The following is a 20,785-nucleotide window of genomic DNA, read 5'->3' on the forward strand; positions in this document are numbered from 1 at the left end:
ATACTGTAGGCACATAATCATGGAGGCCGGAAAGAGGCCATTCGCGCGTCAACGGCCGATTCGCGCCGAAGGACATCTAGACGCGCATTTAGATGCGTTCGATGTGAACACAGAGCTGCGCGAGCGCGCTCACCTCACGTGCATCAGGCGCGTTCTCTGAGAGACGCACTAACCATAAATATCAATGCTTTTAATAATAACGTATATAGAAGGAGCTGGCAACGACCGCTGGTTATGTCTACCTCGTCAGGCACGCCGAGTTGGATCTCCGTGATGCCCATATCGGTTGCTTCTTTCACTTGGTTCGTGGTTCTTTCACTAATTCAACCCAAGCGCTCTTTGATGACGTGGCTGATTACGTTTCTGGTGATAATCTGTCAATCATCGCCCTGACAATGTGATTGGTCCGAACATTTTCTGTTCGGGCATAATTACTCCTCTACGGATCGAGTCCAGACCGAACTTCCCGACCTAAAAATGTTGTGGGCGGGGCTAAGTTCGGCTGGCATCCAGGCTAATATATCACACCAGAATACTCAATCACATAGTGGTATTCCAAGGGCGGCCTACAAGGCCGCACACCTGAAAAATTAACTTGCTGGGAGCAAGAACGACCACAAAGCTTAGTAACTGTGAGTGCCCACAAAACAGTCCATCCAACACAATCCAACGAGCAGTGCAATCGGTAAAAGTACCTTTTTACTCTCTAAAGCGAGAGGAGTACAACATACGCCAACACGCGCTAAGGAACCTCAGCCAGACACGTGGCATCAGCTCGTGGCAGTGTTCTCAAGCCCCAGGCGGGACAAATAACTGGCCTACCAAGGAGGTTAATAAGTCAGCTGGGAGCCCTGGCCAACCAGCAGCATAGCACAACAAAATGCCAGCATGTCCCAAAGATCTGTCACACGTGGCACCAGCTAGTGGCCACTAAAGTTCTAGGAGCAAAATAAAACCAGGTTACTAACGACGTAACTATTTTGCTCAACTAGAGCTAAAGGAGAGACCATGCTCAAGGAAGCAAATGCAGAAAAACCGAACAACAGAACGGTTTAATACAAGAGCTCACCCTGAGAGGCAAGCCACAGTAAAGAGGCATACTCAGTAAAAGCACCTTTTACTCTCGAAAGTGAAAGGAGTACACAACTGAAGTCCAACATGATACACAGGACTACGACTTGTAAACACGTGGCGTCAGCTAGTGGCAATCACAACCCATTCATGGTGATGAGTCACACATGGTCAAACAGTTGTGGGTAACTAGCTTAACACAACTGAGCTAAGTCTACACATTCCAACAGGCAATGTACCATAACTCACATAATTACAGGGTACAATGAAATACTAACATGGTCTAAGGGAGGCCTACAAGGCCTACAACCTCAAACAGACATGAGCATAAACCTGTTGCAGTGCTAACGTACGTGAGCAAAACTCATGACCATACACCAACAGCGCCCGAGAACATAAGCTGCAACTAGAAGGAGACTAAACAACAAAGAGCCAACAACTTCTACAGTTATATGTAATATAGCTGCTGTGGCAATGATCACATAGTGGGAGCTAACAGAGATCAAACTAAAAGTAAGACTCTCTACACTCAACCTGACTGTGCAATCCAACAGGTGATGCACTCAGTGAAACTCATAAACCCTAACTGGGGCGTACAAAAACACCACGTCCTTAAATAGAGGCTAACAACAGTCTACTATTATGAGAACAGGTGCTAACCTGTGGCAGCACTAGAGTAAAGCTCACATACATGTAGGGCAAAAGCTTAGAATCCAAAGCAAACGAATGCTTTCTAAATACATGCCATCCATTAAAAAGGATAAATGTTTTCACCAAACAGAACTTATAGATCTGTACTGAGCCCTAGAGGACGGAAGCTTAAAAGGTAGCACCGTAGCTCAAACTTGAATGAAATTCAAGGGGCTCAGGGGAACAAAATCATAGCATGATTAAAGTTCTAGAAAGTGGGGTCTAGCATGCACTGCATAAACTTATTTCTGTCAGGACCACTATCGTCAAATATGATAGATAATGCATAGAGTTTGTATTGGCGGTATGGTTCTGTTCTGGGCAAGAACTCCCTGCGCATCCATGCAGCCTAGCATGGATAAGAGCAGGGAGAGCAGCAATAAACCCCCTAGGGTAAACAGAACAGGACCAACATGCAGATATCATTAAATGTCATGATTTAACGTACACATATTTCGAGAATTAGTCTGATTCAGGGGAAAAAAAGGCCAATCCTGACTGAAGAGAGGAGGAGCTGGGGATGGAGGAGGGTAATTTGCTCCTGAGAAATGCAATAGCTGCTGATAATACTGAGGAGCTTATTTATAGATGCCGTAATAGGCGTCGTATTCCTATAGGTAGACGCAAGTCACCTGGGAGTCAGCTGATGCAGCTTGACTGACGTGACCTGCCAGAACTGACGCTACGCTAGATTTCTGTCAGGACCACTATCGTCAAATATGATAGATAATGCATAGAGTTTGTATTGGCGGTATGGTTCTGTTCTGGGCAAGAACTCCCTGCGCATCCATGCAGCCTAGCATGGATAAGAGCAGGGAGAGCAGCAATAAACCCCCAAAACAAACCATATGCTGATATTCCCCAACACAAACTGAGTGCGAAAATCTGAATGCCATTTTTCCTTAAAATGAGCCATGAGCCTAGCTTTTTTTTTTTTTTTTTTTTTTTAATAAATGGGAGAAGCTTACACCCGTAGCAGCAGCAAATCTGATACAACAAGCATGTTGTAGCGCATTTAGCTAGCGATTTTAAATATCATATGCTTACACCGTTAGCAGCAATCTAGTCGGGGAAGCATACACCCATGGCCTAATATAAAATTATTATTATTATTTTTTATTTTTTTATTTTTTTTTTTTCTCTCTTTCTTATTGGGGAAGGCTTACACCCCTAGCTGCAGCAATCTGTTACAACAAGCATGTTGTAAATCACAGACTAGTATTAAACTAGTGGTAGTCAGGTTGGGGAAGCATACACCCGCAGCAATAGCTTGGAGTAGATGCAGTGTGCAGCTAAGAAATGAAATGCAGTTCTTCCTCATCATGAGCACGATTTCTGCTCCAGTCGGGCTGATTCCTTTGGCTACAGAAGAGAAGATGGCGACTCCCATGATATCACACTCCTTACAGGACCATCAAGTTTCGACATTGTTAGGGTTGAATAAGACACCTCTGTGTATTTAAAGAAAAGCATGTTACAATACTCTGATAAGTTTTCAAGCCACAGACATTTGTTCACTTATCACAGAATGTTGCGATATGATCGGATATCATAAAGAGCATAAGTCTAAGACAACAGCTTAAGCATGTACCTGAATAAACTTACCACAGTATGTGCTTATAGTATGCAGCAATGACACTACAGCTTCGGTAACAAGCACATTTTTTTTTTTTTTTTTAATTAAATATTTGCCTTCCATAGCAGCTAGATAGCCTTAAGAACAGCTTGTTCTAAATAGCAACAAGACCTTTAAGAACGAGCGTTTCCAATGGCACTATAGCTTTAAGAAAAACGATGTTTACTATGTGCTGCGCCACAACAGAAAAGCCGTTTGCACCATGAATCTTAGTTTTTTCTGTCTCTACTGCAAAGCTGCTTGAATCTGCGATGTATAGCGCTAAACACGGCGATCCGACCAGCGTGTATGTTGCTATACAAATGAAAGCGCCCCGACCAGCGTGTGCAGCGATCGAGCCGGTTGCCAATGACAACAGATAAGTAACGCACATCGCCAAATACGATCGCAAAAGCTTTGCAAAAACATTTTTACTGAGAAGGACTAGAAGCCTAAGCAACAGTGATAGCTTTAACAACATCATGAGTTAGCTTTAAAACAATGAGCATTAAAAATAATGAGCGTTAAAAGAACTTAGCTTAGCTTCGTGGAAACATTCAGAGATGAAGGAGAGTGAAATAGCCGGCTGTAACGTGGATGTTTGATCTTGTCTTGAAACGCTTCTTCATGCGGGGAGTGCAGACCATCTGAACTGCCAGTCCATGTCTAATTGCAGTGATGCGAGAAGCAATGCTAACCTTAACTCAGTCATTTCCAATCAGTCGGCTTATTCAATGCGGTGAATGAGAGGTGAATTCCACAAATCCCTCTCGCTAAATTCCCGATTGCACAATTCCTAGTGAGATGATGCTGTTTGCCTGTCGAATTCGCCATTTAATTTGCTCCTGAGAAATGCAATAGCTGCTGATAATACTGAGGAGCTTATATATAGATGCCGTAATAGGCGTCGTATTCCTATAGGTAGACGCAAGTCACCTGGGAGTCAGCTGATGCAGCTTGACTGACGTGACCTGCCAGAACTGACGCTACGCTAGATCTATGCAAAGATAAGGGCCTACCACCTGAGAAACAGCACCAGGGAGACTAATAACAGCCTGCTACCTTAGCTGTTAACCTCAGCCATTTGCACCTACATAAACAAGGGGGAAAATGGGCATACGGCCTAACAACTCCTTCAGGAGGAGGCCAGAACTAGGAACTATACAACCTAACAAGACATAGTAATACAAAGGGTGGTTTATAACAATAAACACCTAAACCTAGTCCTAGCCTGAGCCACTAAGCTGTGGGCCTACGGGGCCACATGCATAGCAACGCCTGGGCTTCACCCCTGAATCTCCATAGATAAGATGAGATAAAGCGAAGCTGAACAAGCAAACAATGTCAGGCAGCCAATTAAGGCCAACCTAAACGTAGATACTAACCGAAGTGACGAGTGTTAACTCAAACTGCTCTAGCAAACAGCTACTCTAAACAACAGGTGACTAAGCCATTTTGTGGCCTGTACAATATATTGTTCTAGCCAACCTATCAAACTTCAGTTTGCCCAAAAACCCCTCTTATTTTTTCCGATTAAATACTCAGGAAAAACTATACAGGAACACAAGATCAACATATTTCAGACATATAAATATAGACCCAGCTCACTTTTCTGTGGCTCGAAGACCAAAGACTCCTCCTTCCCTTTTTTTTTTACCAAGGAAGGATGGAATCTATGGTTCTTTAAAGCCTAAAAGAGCCTCTTACACTATCAAGCCAGAAGGCGGGCCTTTAGAAAATTATTATCAAAGGCCCAGCCATCAGCCTGACTGTTAAAGAAGCACCTGAGTATGTTAAATGAAACCAAAAACTCAGGAGGCGGAGGAAGAAGGGGCGAGGGCAGATGTAAAGTCGCCCTCTCAACGAGAGGGAATCGATTATGGACGCTACTGGTGTATGTGATCAATCACCTCCTTCAAAACCTGCTTCTTCCTTCTCGAGTCCAGCCGTCTCTGCGCCTTGTTCCAAAAGGAGGAGGCACCCGAGCAGCCATACTGGACCTCTGGCCCTGTCTCAGAGCCTCAGCTTGAGATGGACCAGCCTCCCTATTTATATACATGCTCAGATACAGGAAAACAAGGTCTTATTTTAAAAACATAAAATATAGACCCATCTCATCTTCCTGCGTCTCAAGGACCAAAGATTCCTAATACTCTTTTTTTTTTTTTTTTTTAAATACACATGAAAAAGGATAGAATCTAGGGTTCTTTTAAGCCTAAAAGATCCTCTCATTATCAAACCGACAGAAATAATCACTATGGGCCCAGCCATCAGTGTGACCATAGAGCATGATATATGTCTATAATATATACATGCATATATATATATATATATATATATATATATATATATATATATATATATATATATATACACAGTACAGTCCAAAAGTTTGGAACCACTAAGATTTTTAATGTTTTTAAAAGAAGTTTCGTCTGCTCACCAAGGCTAAATTTATTTAATTAAAAATACAGTAAAAAACAGTAATATTGTGAAATATTATTACAATTTAAAATAACTGTTTTCTATTTGAATATATTTCACAAAGTAATTTATTCCAGCATCATCAAATTTTCAGCATCATTACTCCAGTCTTCAGTGTCAAATGATCCTTCAGAAATCATTCTAATATGCTGATCTAATGGGCTTCCGTAGTTTAAATTTGAATTTTGACAGTTGGAGTTTGAAAGTCTTGGCTCATTTGAACATTCCGTCAATGAAAGTCTATGGGATTTTTCCGAGCTTTAATAGTCATTTTTAGGAAAACCGTAAGTTGAATCAGTTAGAAAAGATATAGCACACTAAGTCAGAACAGTTTGAAGGTCTGAGCCGAGTTTGGAGTTTGTAGAGTTAAAGCTCTAGGAGGAGTTAGAGTCAGAAATTTTAGTCTCAGAAGAAAATAGCATAATTTCTTCTTTCTGATGAACATAATTGCAGAAATATTAATAAATATCCTGATGCATCTGAACTTTATAATGGCAGTGATAGGGATCAATGAGTATGAGCTGAAAGGATTAGTTCACTTTCAAATGAAAATTAGCCCAAGCATTACTCACCCTCAAGCCATCCTAGGTGTATTTGACTTTCTTCTTTCTGATGAACATAATCAAATAAATATTAATAAATAACCTGACGCATCCAGCTTTATAATTGCAGTGAATGGGGGTCACTAGTATGAGCTGAAGAAAGTGCTTCCATCCACATCCATCCATCATATATATATGTGCTCCACACGGCTCGGGGGTTAATAAAGGCCTTCTGAAGTGAAACGATGCATTTGTGTAAAAAATATCCACATTTAAACAAGTTATGAAGATAAATATCGAGGTTCCGCCAGACCGCCTTCCGTTCCATTAAGTTCCATTTAACTTAATTGGCAATGACCATTTCTGGGATATTTTGGCTTCATTTTTCTACAGTGGAAGGAAGTGGTGACACGTCATCAGTCTTTTTTTACAATATATGATTTATAGATATATGCTATTATGTGGCATAATACTGTCTGTGTACCATCGTGTATAGTGTATTGTATTCTGTAGGCTTAGTTGCTTTTTGTAGTTATTGACTGTATTACTTTGAAAAAAAAAAAAAAAAAAAAAAACTAAAATGCATGCTTGCATTACATCATCTGGGATCACTCTCAACAAAAAAAAATGTTGATCCCCTGAATATTTACAAACTGTCACAATCACAAAGCAAATGCCAGCTAATGATTCATTCAAGACATCAATATATTCTGGTGTGAATATGTCTGTTCACAAGATGATGCAGAAGCATTTTTTAAAAACTTTTGTTCTATTTAAAGCAAATGTAATGAAAATGAATAAATAAGTTTAAGCTGTTAAGCTTAATCACAGTATGAAAATGTTCATAATATTTTCAAGGTTTTATTACTGAATTTCTTTATATGTTGTTTTCAAACAAAGGAATGAATCAAAAAGCAGCTTGGTTTCAGTCCAGAGGTTTTAAATATATTTGGCCTGTTTACAACACAGATTTTACAACATCCAAAACATTCAAAAACAGTCAACTCTGTTAAATTAGATATTTGTTAAATGATCACAGCTCATTAGGTTCAAACCTGTCATTTTTGTTTTGAATTTCTCCTACTCTCTTGCTGCCTCATTGTCTTATAAGAGAATGACGTGTACGGTAGCGTTTGTACATGAAGGCACCTCACGAAACTGATTTCAGACAGACTTCTGAGGCAGCGTAACAGTTTAATGATCTACAGCAATATAGAGCGAGCTTTGGTGAGAACTAAACAAATAATTAATTACTACAGTAGTAATTTCTCGATAGAAATTATATCAAAATTGAAATATGTTGGTCAAAATCGTACATTTATACACAAACTGAGCAGCAAACGCAACTTTCAGACGCCATCTTTATTTTTCTAGCTCAACTGTCACAGAATGGAAAGCACAGGATTGTGGGATATCAAAGGTAGCTAAGAATACATCCATGCTTCCTTCAAAAATCGATCTGAGGAAGGTATCTCATGAGACAGGAAGTGAAGCTAACATTGGATTCGGACGTGCCTTGATGCCTTACTACCTAGAAATGTGTCCTCAGAAGGCAGCATTTCCCAGTTTTCGGACACAGCCTTCCTCCCACCTCTGCCGCACACATCCTGAAAAGTGAAGCCAAAACATTTTGATCGTCCCCTGGTGGCTGGCTGCAGTATAGGTCATCGAATGAAATGTGATCTCGAGCCAAACTAAAAAATCCAGTTACACTTACATTATCAAATTATTATTGTTTCTGTCAATCAGGTAGTTATTATCACGCTGACATATGTTCAAGGGTTCGCTTTTCCAATAGGTTTGTTTTTGGTAAGTTATTTGATGCTATAAACATGTAGTGTAACATCATGATTGACAGCTGTGCTTGCGATTGAGTCTGCGGGAGCGGGAGTATGGGCAGGACCTTAAAATGACTGCTCCACCTCAGGATCACTACTGCACAGATTCAAGTTCCATTTAACATAATTGGCAATGACCATTTCTGGGATATTTTGGCTTGATTTTTCTACAGTGGAAGGAAGTGGTGACACGTCATCAGTCTTTTTTTACAATATATGATTTATAGATATATGCTATTATATGGCATAATACTGTCTGGGTACTATCGTGTATAGTGTATAGTGTATTGTATTCTGTAGGCTTAGTTGCTTTTTGTAGTTATTGACTGTATTGTAAAAAAAAAACTAAAATGCATGCTTGCATTACATCATCTGGGATCATTCTCAGCAAAAAAAAAATGTTGATCCCCTGAATATTTAGAAACTGTCACAATCACAAAGCAAATGCCAGCTAATGATTCATTCAAGACATCAATATATTCTGGTGTGAATATGTCTGTTCACAAGATGATGCAGAAGCATTTTTTAAAAACTTTTGTTCTATTTAAAGCAAATGTAATGAAAAAAATAAAATAAAATAAGCTTAAGATGTTAAGCTTAATCACAGTATGAAAATGTTCATAATATTTTCAAGGCTTTATTACTGAATTTCTTTATATGTTGTTTTCAAACAAAGGAACCAATAAAAAAACAGCTTGATTTCAGCCCAGAGGTTTTAAACATATTTGGCCTGTTTACAAAACAGATTTTACAACATCCAAAACATTCAAAAACAGTCAACTCTGTTAAATTAGATATTTGTTAAATAATCACAGCTCATTAGGTCCAAACCTGTCATTTTTGTTTTGAATTTCTCCGACTAAATGTCATTTTCTTTGTAGTGTTCACCTTCCTTCGTTTATAGAGTTCTTTAATGGATTGCATTACCTCCTCTGTCATTAGAGCGTATATAATGGGATTCAGCATAGGTGATACTATCTGAGTCAAGGAAAGGATAATTGTCTGGGTGTTCGGATTTAGTGTTGTTAAGGATGCAATAACATTGCTTGAAAATGGGATATAACTGATTGCCACCAACATGAGGTGTGAGGTGCAGGTTTTCATGGCTTTGATCCGTTCAGCACCATGAGCAATCTTAAGCAAAGCCTGAGAAATGCATAAATATGAGATTATGATCAGTATCAGCGGTGTGCAAACCATGAGACCAAAGGTAAGTTTTAACATCAGAATATTTATAGAATTATCATTACAAGCTCTATAGATAATGCCATAATCACAAAAATAACTATCAATCACATTCGATCCACAAAAAGAGATTCTATTCACCAAACCTACATATACAGAAAAATATATCGCAGAAAAAATCCACATAATACCTATAATCAGAAACATGGCTGTTTTGGTTATAATGGCATGATACCGTAGAGGAAAACAAATAGCAACCAGTCTGTCATAACCCAAGACAAGTAGAGTCAAAGAATGTAGAATCATAAAAAAATACACAAAAAACAAATTTGCCAAGCACGCTTCATATGAAACGACATGGTGGTCAAACAAAAATATGTCAATGCTATTTGGAATCAAAGCCGAGCTTTCACACAGATTAATAAGGGCCAGATGGAAAACAGCAATGTATTTGGCTGTGTGAAGTCTGCGGGCCAAATAAATGATACACATGATAAATGAGTTCCCTAAAACAGTCACAACATACACCAAAGACAAGAACACATAGTAGTATTTCACATGTGGGACATTAGAAAAGCCTTTGATGAAAAATGTTGCAGGACGAACAAAGGTCACATTTGCAGAGGAGTTTGACTGTGTGGAGCTCATGATAGCTGTTGTCTGGCTTTTTGTGACCTGTGATAAAGAACTGTTATAGAAATGCACATTATAACAGAATATTCAAATAATTATTTCATTTTCAGTCACAGTGGACAAAAATGTTTGTATGTTCCTTGATATAACCATATTGAATTAATATTAAAAAAAAGTAATTGCTCATTGTAGTAAAAGGTTTAGAGAGAAAAGCGAAGAAACATATGGTTTAAACTCAACCTTTTACTAAGCTGCCAGAGTCTCATTATTCTACCAGCTATCAGACACATTTATAATAGATCATTGCCTTGATCTTGGGACTTTAGTTGATAGAGCAATGCTTCTCCCTATAGATTCGAGCAAGTAGGGGCAGGAGTAAAGCAACAGTGCCACTGTCCAGAAAGCTCCTCTTTTTTCTTCACTTCCAATTAATGCCCCAATTAATGCCCCCACAACCAAATTTATTTTACATAGGCATATTGTTGTAAGATTTCAATTAACTAATCTTAAAACTAAATGCAAGGTTCAACAACAAATATTTCATTAAAAAGAATATTTTAATCAACATTGTTATGCTGCATGAAGTGAAGTTCCTAAACATTTTAGGAGTGAACCCATCTAATATTTCAATTAACTCCCTGAGCATATAATTAGCTGCTCACAGTAATAAAATATGTTTAACCTTAACATCTTAAAGATTATATAGGCAAACGAACTTTGATCCAAAGTGAATCTGAATTCTGTTACGTGAATCTGTCTCATGCAGTCTGTTTGACGCCCATGTGCTCGCTTATGCTCAGTGAAGTCTGTGAACCTCAACAACCAAGATAAGTAACTACAGATAAATGGAAATACTCACGTGTATTCATAAAATTTGTAAATAATGATAAAACCATCAAATGTGCGCTGTGTACTCGGGATAAACAATTCTAAACACATGAACAACACAGGCACCTGGCAGCAAACATTATGTTTATAGGCGCTTAGATGCATTTAAGTTCTTGTGGACTTTCTTCATGAAGAGTGCACAGACAAGAGTAATCAAGAGTTTTCATCATCAATACTCACGTGTATACATAAAATTTGCAAATAATGATAAAACTGTCAAATGTGCCCAGCAGAGGTTGTGCATCCTTCCTTAATCTTTTGATCGAGATATACTTAAAAATGTAATTAAGTATTCTAAGTATACTTGACTTGTAGTTGTTTTTACTCTTTTGACTGAGTAGCCTATTAAATATACTTTTTTACATATTTTATAAACTTATACATCTTTTTCTTATATATCTTATAAACTTACTTTGTTTGAAAATATTTATAAAGAAAACAGAAATGTCCCTAATTCTGAGTATCTGCATTTTTATCTAGGCTAGTCCACTTTTTCAGTTATCCATGTTTTCACCTCACTGTTTTATGGTAGGGGGCATTATTATACTTCTAGTACAGAATCTCTGATCAAAACACAGGTGAAGAAAAAGCAAAAAAAAGTGGGATAGAAAATTGTTTAAGGTAACACGATCATCAAATATTAAACGGAATATAAATCAAAACTGCCTAACACTACTGAATGAAATATCAAATGTCGAGCTATAGGACTGTGAAGCTTTGTAGGTGTTGATGGACTCAATCCACTTTATCTGTGTTTTGATCATCATTCTGAATCTTATCCGGACAAAGTCTTTGACAAAAATTGCAATTTTCTCAGTTTAAAATGTTGCCTTTTTTATGAAACTTACCAACATTCAAGTGTTGATAAAAAAGCTAGAATAAAATGTTTTTAAAATGGAAAGTTAAAGTACAATAAAAAAATATATTTGAAGTATAAAAAATGAATACCTAATATATAAATAGTAAACTAAGATTGATGTTATGTTCACTTAAAGAAAACTTAAGTAAACATGCAGTATAAAACTACTAAACTAGTAGTTTACTGAGAGTACAACTGGAAAGGATTTAACTTAGATATTCTATCATCTTTTCACATTTATTTTGCCTCTGTCCTAGCTATTTTGTAGTGTGTTGCAGCCATCAAGATCAAAATTTGTTTGTATATACACAATATAATTATATCGGTCAATAAAAACATTGGAAAACTTTTCTTAGTACATTTATCAGTTAAAAAAAAAGGTTCATGAGTGTCAGACAACAGATGGGAACAAGAGGGTCACAGTTAACACGTAATTTATTTATAGACAGAGGCATGAACACAGAAACAGAGGTAAGCAGTTTGTAGATATGAGCACGTTGATGACAGTCACTTAGCTGAACTGATACAGAGTCCTTTCTCTTTAACAGGTTGTTAGAAGACTGAAGACAAGACGAGACACTGGAGTTGAAACACAAAGACATCAGAAGGGTAAGGAGTTCAGGTAAGTGTAAACAAGACCAGACACCGATGTGAGGGAAGTGCGAATTTTTATAGTGCTGGTGGAATGATGTTCAGGTGATGTCAATTAGAATTCGGGTGATTGGGAATGAGTGGGCGGAGCGGAGATCCGGTGACGATGTACGCTGTGTGTTAGTGGTGGGAACTGACTCTGTGAGAGTACCTCCTCCTCCACGGGCGGCTCCTGACGACCAGATAGGGATGCTGACGACGGGGTCTACCTCGACCCAGAGGAGCACAATGGTCAGGATGGTCTTGGTGGAACTGAGTGAGCAGCGATGGATGAAGGATGTCATGACGATTTACCCAGGACCGCTCCTCTAGGCCGTAGTCCTCCCAGTCGACTAGGTATTCCAGCGCTGGACCCCGCAGTCGAGAGTCAAGGATTGTCCGCACCCGGTAGATGTTCTTGCCTTCGATGATCTTGGGGGGAGGAGGTACTGCATCGTCACCAGTATCTGTGGAAGGAGGTGACAAGGGTTCAGTGTGAGGTTTTAACAGTGAAACATAAAATGAAGGTGAGATGCGATACTCAGGGGGTAAGTTGAGCCGGTAGGTGACCTCGTTGAGCTGCCTCTGGATGGTGAATGGATGTACCAGGGACTCAGCTTGCGACAGGGAAGTCGGAGACGGATGTCCCGGGTCGAGAGCCATACCCTCTGGCCAGGTTGGTATTGCGGAGTTGGGCCTCTTCTGGCATCAGCTTGTTCCTTATGTCTCCGAACTGCCTGTTGCAGATGTATATGAGCTGAGTCCCACACTCTCTCGCTCTGCTGGAACCAGTGGTTGACAGCTGGAACCTCCAAGGGCTCACCCGACCATGGGAAGAGTGGAGGTTGGAAACCCAGGATGCACTGGAACGGGGTGAGCCCTGTGGTGGATTGACGGAGGCAGTTCTGGGCATATTCCGCAGGAACTGGCTCCAGCTGTCCTGGTTCCGGTGGCAGTATACCCGCAGGTATCTCCCGATCTCCTGGATCTTCCACTCAGTCTGGCCGTTGGTTTGAGGGTGGTATCCTGATGACAGGCTGACTGACACTCCTAGGAGCTTGAAGAAGGACTTCCAGACTCGAGAGATGAATTGGGGTCCGCAGTCCGAGACAATGTCCTCTGGAATTCCAAAGTGGCTGAACACATGATGGAATAGAGCCTCCGCGCCTCAAGCAGTTGGCAGTCCTTTGAGAGGGATGAGTTTGCAGGTTTTGGAGAATCGATCTACGACAACGAAGACACAGGTGTAACGATTGGAAGGATGAAGATCCGTCATGAAATCGATACCCAGGTGAGTCCACCCTCTGGGAGCTTCCTAGGAGTGTCAGCAATGGCAAAGACTGAGCATCCCTTGACATATCGGGAGACATCCTGGGGCATGGACGGCCACCAGTAGTGTTGCTGCAGGAGCGAGAGGGTACGTGAACTACCTGGGTGTCCAGAGCCCGGAGAGGTGTGAGCTAAATCCATGAAGGGTTGACGTGAGTAGGTGGTACGTAGAGTTGCCCCGCAGGACCTCCCGGAGGAGCAGGGTCGGTGGAGTTAGCCTCGGAGATTTGTTGGTTAATGCTCCACTGGATGGCACTGACGATCATGGCTGGAGGGAGGATGGGTTTTGAGTCAGTATTCTGTGGATCAGGTTGGTACAAATGAGATAGGGCATCAGCTTTGCCATTATTATCTCCAGGACCATAGGTTACAGTGAAGTTGAATCTTGTAAAGAACAGAGCCCAGCGAGCTTGAGGATGATTGAGTCTTCTGGCTTCCCGTAGATATTTGAGGTTACGATGGTCAGTGATGACTTCGAATGGATGAATAGCCCCCTCCAGCCAGTGTCTCCATTCCTCCAAGGCTAACTAAAAAAAAAAAAGTTCATGAGTGTCAGACAACAGACGGGTACAAGAGGGTCACAGTTAATGTGTAGTTTATTTATAGACAGAGGCACAAACACAGGAACAACACAGGTAAGCAGTTTGTAGATATGAGCACGTTGATGAGAGTCACTTAGCTGAACTGATGCAGAGTCCTTCCTCTTTAACAGGTTGTTGGAAGACTGAAGACAAGATGAGACGCTGGAGTGGAAACACGAAGACATCAGAGGGGTAAGGAGTCCAGGTAAGTGTAAACAAGTCCAGACACCGATGTGAGGGAAGCGCAAGTATAGTATAGTGCTGGTGGAATGAGGTTCAGGTGATGTCAATTAGAATTCAGGTGATTGGGAACAAGTGGGCAGAGCGCGGAGATCGGGTGATGATGAGCGCTGTGTGTTGGTGGTGGGAACTGACTCCGTGACAATGAGAATTAACAAATCACAGATATTGGATTTTATTGCATTGTACAAAATGTCCCAACTTGGAAATGGGGTTGTAATATTCATGAAGTTTTTTCCTTTATTGTGCACATATATTGCTCACATGTTCCTATATACTGTAAATGTGAATGTAGTACACATACACATACACATTCACAAAATGAGTTACAGCAGATTTCTAGTTCCCAGCATGCTTTGCTTCTGACTGTTATATATACTGTATGTTTATACTGCATGAGTAAATATATGTGCAATATATTTATACACACGCAGTACAACATCTTATCACATGTACATCTATATGTTATTAAGTGAATTATAAAATTACATATGTTATGATATATTAGTAAATATATTGTTAATTTTTTTTTTTTTCAGAAAAACAGCATTCCCTATGTATATTATTGAATATATTGTAATAATTTAACACAATATATTATTCTCTATATTTTCAATATGCTGTTGAATCATTTAATATATTGATCATTCATGTAACAAAGTATATTTTCTTTGCATAATGGATTCACACTATGGTATAAAACTGTACCGTCTATACTGTATTCTGGGGTTAGTCTTGTGTTAGCTTTCTGTAGTTATTGACTGTGTTACTTATTTTTAAATAAACAAGGTCTAATATAATTATTTAGTTCACTGAAACATATGCTTGCATTACAACATCACTCAGTCAATACCTGGATATTTAATTTAGAAAATGTCTGTGGGTCACAGTCATCAGAGCTCAAACAAATGCCAGCTAATGATTCATTCAAGAAATCAATATATTCTAGAGTGTGAATATGTTTGTTCATATGGATAACAAACATGATGCAGAAGCATTTCTAAAACATCTGTTATATTTAAAGGAATTGTAATGAAAATTTGTTCTTTCATTTGACTTATTGTTAAGCTTAAATCACTGAATGAAAATGTAAATAATATTTTCAAGACGTTATTCTTTGGAATTTTTACTGAATTTTTTATGTTGTTTTCAAACAAAGGAAGCAATCACAAAGCAACTCTACTAACTTTCAGCCCAGAGGTTTTAAACATATTTGGCCTGTTTACGACACAGTTTCTGTTACAACATCAAACATACAAAATCAGTCAACTTTGTTAAATTAGATATTTGTTAAATGATCACAGATGATTAGGTTCAAACCTGTCATTTTTGTTTTGAATTTCTCCTACTACATTTCATTCTTTTTGTAGTGTTCACCTTGTTTTGTTTATACAGTTCTTTAATGGATTGCATGACCTCCTCTGTCTTTAGAGTGTATATGATGGGATTCAGCATAGGTGGTATTGTCTGCGTCAGGGAATTGTTAATTAACCGGATGTTCGGATGGATAGGTGTTGTTAAGGATGCAATATTATTAATTAAAAATGGGATATAACCAATTGCCACCAACATGAAATGTGAGGTGCAGGTTTTCATGGCTTTGATCCGTTCAGCACCATGAGCAATCTTAAGCAAAGCCAGACCAATGCAGAAATATGAGATGAAGATCAGCAACAGCGGTGTGCAAATCAGGAGACCAAAATTAATTTTTACTATCAGAATATTTATAGAATTATCATTACATGCTAGTCTATAGATAATGCCATGATCACAAAAATAACTATCAATCACATTCGATCTACAAAAAGAGAGTATATTCACCAAACCTACAAGTACAGAAAAATATATCACAGAAAAAATCCACATTACACCTAAGATCAGAAACATTGTTTTTCTTGTTACAATGGCATGATAATGTAGAGGAAAACAAATAGCAACCAATCTGTCATAAGCCAAGACAAGTAGTGTCATAGACTCCATGTTCATGAAATGATATACAAAAAATGAATTTTCCAAGCACGCTTCATATGAAATGTCATGGTGCTCAAATAAAAACGTGTCTATGACTTTTGGAATCAAAGCCGAGCTTTCACACAGATCAATAAGAGCTAGATGGAAAACAGCAATGTATTTGGCTGTGTGAAGTCTGCGGGCCAAATAAATGATATACATGATAAATGAATTCCCTAAAACAGTCACAACATACACCAAAGACAAGAACACATAGTAGTATTTTGCATGTGGCATATTAGAAAAGCCACTGATGAAAAATGTTGCAGGACGAACAAAGGTCACATTTGCTGAGGAGTTTGACTGCATGGAGCTCATGATAGCTGCTGTCTGGCTTTTTGTGTCACCTGTAATGAATAACTGTTATAGAAATGCACATTATAACAGAATATTCAAATAATTATTTCATTTCCAGTCAGTGCATTTATGAATAACATTTTTAGATGTTCTTTGATATAACCCTATTGAACTAATATTTAAAAAGTAATTAGACATTGTAGTAAATGGGAGAAAAGGTTTATACTCAACCTTCTACTAAGCTGCCAGAATCTCATTATTCTACCAGCTATCAGACACATTTATAATAGATCATTGTCTTGATCTTGGGACTTTAGTTGATGGAGCAATGCTTTTCCCTATAGACTTGAGCAAGAAGAGGCAGGAGTAAAGCAACAGTGCCACTGTCCAGAAAGCACCTCTTTTTTTGCATCAAATTAATGCCCCGATTAAAGCCCCCACAAACAAACTTCTCATAACAGAATGTCTCATTATTTCGCATTTCAGTTACTGTTTTCATTATAATATAGGGCTAACTGTGTTTTCATGTAAGATTTCAAATAAGGGGCTGTTTACACAACACCGTTTTCAACTAAAACATAAAACTTTTTATCAGTTTTGGCTGTTCATTTACATGACAACAGTGTTTTGGTGTTCTGAAAATGCAAACTTTTGAAAACAGGTTTCAGTGTGCAAGTTTTTGAAAATGATACCATTGTCATCTCCGTGTAAACAACAAAAAGGCAAATCTGTGAAAACAGTGACGTCATGCACATGTGCATGACATGTTTAGTCTATTTTTTTCTATCCACCTTTATTGTTTCCAGTGAATGTGCAGACTTACCATTTATTAGCTGCTATAGGGAAATAATGAGAAAAATATCAAAATGCAGTAAACTCTAAAAATAAGGTGGATAGACATGCACGTTTGGCGCAAGTGCTCTGTAAAAGAATGTGTATGCGCAGGCACGTAATCTTTCTTTACAAATCGCCAACTACTTGTTTGGCATGCAGAATATATCATTTTTAGTCATTTCCACAGATCCTTGTGAAGGGGGATAGTTTTGATAACGTTGTCATCTGTACAAAGCAACATGTTCTCCAACCGATACAACCATATAGGTCGTTTGTCACTTCCCTGAAATACGAACCATAGGAGCGTTTACTAAAGTGGCACCCCTATCGACAACAGGACACTTTCATTTTAATACATGAGATAGGAGCGTTTGCTAAAATTGCGCCCCTTTAGACAACAGGACACTTTCATTTTAATGCATTGTTCCCTTTTATCTGCATCATATTTCGGGTTTTGCGTAGCTCAATTGGCAGAGCATTGCAATAACAATATGTGATCATGCGATCGTGGGTTCGATCCCAGGGAACACATGCTCATAAAGTGTGTATGTACTATAAATCACTAAGGGTAGGGATAGGGGTAGGGATATGGATAGGGGTAGGGGTAGTCATTAATAAAAAAATTGTTTTGCTAAATGGAAATAGGAGAAATGGTGTAAAATTCCACACATTGCATTTAAATGAACACGCATTTTGATTTGTAATGACAGTCATACGTTGTGACGTTTCATGACGACAGACGTAACACGACACTGTCATTATTTTTACGCCCGCTAGAGGGCGCATGACTTCAAAACGTAAATATAGGTTATAATAAGGTGCTTGAAAAACGACCTGTAGGGTCGTTTTTTTTTTTTTGGAGGACAGTCTTGTACGAAGAAGTGATCTCGTTCAGCACCATAAGCAATCTTAAGCAAAGCTAGAGCAATGCAGAAATATGAGATGAAGATCAATATCAGCGGTGTGCAAATCAGTAGGCCAAAATTATTTTTTACCATTATGACATTTATAGAATTATCATTACAAGCTAATTTATAGACAAGGCCAAGATCACAAAAATAACTATCAACCACATTCGATCTACACAAAGAGAGTCTGTTCACCAAAACTACAAGTACAGAAAAATATATCACAGAAAAAATCCACATTACGCCTATGATCAGAAACATTGTTTTTTTGGTTATAATGGCATGATAATGTAGAGTAAAACAAATAGCAACCAGTCTGTCATAAGCCAAGACAAGTAGTGTTAAATACAAAATAAAAATAAAAAATAAATAAGAACATATATAGAGAGCCAGCATGTAGTACCGCAGCAAAACACCGGTGCAGACACTATCGCAGCATACCAGACTATACGACAAAGTCGAAACCACTTGCTGAGGAGGGGCGTGGCCACAAGGTCTTTCAGCCATCCAATGATAGCTCACCCTTCTCCCATTGCACAGACAATACATTCAGTGCAAAAGAAGGGATTTCAAGGTTATAGAATCTAGTGAAGGTATTTTGCAAAAACCATCCCATTACTAGACATATGTCCTGAAATAGTCATATCTAAGACCAATCCCAAGACGAATACAAACCCCTAGTGGAGTGGGCAGGAACCCTATAGGGCAGTCCGCTCTCTGGTAAGCATAAGCCAGACTGATGGTTTATACTATACAGTACGAAAGCGTCTGCTTAGGACATTCACCCGGGCGATTCTAAACATGATGGCGATAAGCCGTTATAGCGGCTATACACTCAGAGCATGAAGGGCATCCAGTCGCCATCTGAGTACTCTTGTATAAAAGACCAAATCCAGTCCTTTGGATGTGCGAGGGTCTGTCCCAATGTGCTAACTGAACAAATGCTTCAATAACGCACGATTCAGTCAGTCCTATGTCCAAGATGGGGTGGGAACCGCCATCTTAATCAGGGCCCAGACAGTTGCCTACTATGCTTCTGTAATGACTGAAACAAATCAGATACAATTATTTGTCATATTGAACAAATAATCTTTAAACTCACTCAGTCCCCATCCCTCGAGAATGCCAGTCTGGGCAAGGGCCTTTTGGACATGATCAGATAAGACTTTTATTATCCGAAACTATGTAGCTAGGCAGAACTCTGCATCCAAAAGTCATTTTGAGTCAGGCCCATAGAAAAGGTGCACAAAGCCTGAAAACAGACCTTCCTGCCTTAATTTATAGATAGACTGTTCTATAAATGAACATGCATATCCCCAGGAAATGGTATCCATTATTACTGTTTGTTATATTGTACTCAGTATTGTATTCACGTTTTCTTCAATTATGCAATGTTTAGCGTCTATAGGTTCGTATCGAGAAGATTTAAATGCTGCTGTATACGATATGTCGATACCTGTGCAACACATCAATATTACAAGAATCTTTAATAGTCCTTCTTCTTCAACTCAGCCAGTTTAATCATGCTCTGTCGTAAAAGCCCCGACAGGAGGGATGTTGTCACCCAGAAATTCAACTTTTTCATTTGTCAGGTCAACCCTAAGAGGAGTGATTTTGACCAGAGATTAAAAGCCAGTGCACAATACCCCTCCCACTCTCTCTTGCTTCTTTGGATGACTGAAGAGATCCCCATTGCTGCAGGCCTCTTCAGGCCAAGCCCTGTGGGCCTGCAAGGTCTATAGGCCTACGCCTGCAACCCAGCCATCTGCTCATCTATGAGATAGAAAAAGAACTCTTTCCCCACTAAGAGTCAAATTAACAGCTTAAGTTGTTTCATATTTCTTCATCCAACGCAGAAGATATTGACTACAACTTTGGACCGAATCATCAAGGATTTCTCCTCAGCCTGCAAATCCGATGTTCCTCTACCTAAAGGCATTTTGCAAGCATCGTACATTTGAACACTAAACAGTGATTTAGTACTAATTTGTGAACCAACTTTGTTAGCAAAGGTGCTTTATAACTGAGAAAACTGATGGTCTGTTCTAGATTGTTTTTTGACTTTTTCCCATAGCTCCATCTCTTGTCCCTCTTCCGGTTCAACTCGATCATTGCTCATTTTTACCCATGTATGTGTGTGATTTGTGTGTA

The 20,785-nt window shown here is 39.0% G+C and overlaps 2 protein-coding genes across 2 annotated transcripts; both read right to left on the reverse strand.

The window, feature by feature from the left end:
- Nucleotides 1–7,838: 7,838 nt before the first annotated feature.
- On the reverse strand, nucleotides 7,839–10,332 carry LOC125262904 (olfactory receptor 1M1-like). Its single transcript, XM_048181747.1, has one exon. It carries the CDS (start codon nucleotides 10,071–10,073, stop codon nucleotides 9,075–9,077), a length of 999 nt encoding a protein of 332 aa, XP_048037704.1. The 5' UTR covers nucleotides 10,074–10,332; the 3' UTR covers nucleotides 7,839–9,074.
- Nucleotides 10,333–15,701: 5,369 nt separating this feature from the next.
- LOC125261160 (olfactory receptor 142-like) lies at nucleotides 15,702–17,133 on the reverse strand. The gene has a single exon (XM_048179768.1). The coding sequence runs from the start codon at nucleotides 16,911–16,913 to the stop codon at nucleotides 15,909–15,911; it is 1,005 nt and encodes a 334-aa protein (XP_048035725.1). The 5' UTR covers nucleotides 16,914–17,133; the 3' UTR covers nucleotides 15,702–15,908.
- Nucleotides 17,134–20,785: the final 3,652 nt, after the last annotated feature.

The sequence above is a fragment of the Megalobrama amblycephala genome, linkage group LG2 (assembly GCF_018812025.1).
Source record: "Megalobrama amblycephala isolate DHTTF-2021 linkage group LG2, ASM1881202v1, whole genome shotgun sequence".
NCBI classification, from domain to species: domain Eukaryota; kingdom Metazoa; phylum Chordata; class Actinopteri; order Cypriniformes; family Xenocyprididae; genus Megalobrama; species Megalobrama amblycephala.

What these genes read in the sequence shown, in the direction of transcription:
- LOC125262904 (XM_048181747.1), bottom strand. Translation starts at nt 10,073, where the DNA reads ATGAGCTCCACACAGTCAAACTCCTCTGCAAATGTGACCTTTGTTCGT.
- LOC125261160 (XM_048179768.1), bottom strand. Translation starts at nt 16,913, where the DNA reads ATGAGCTCCATGCAGTCAAACTCCTCAGCAAATGTGACCTTTGTTCGT.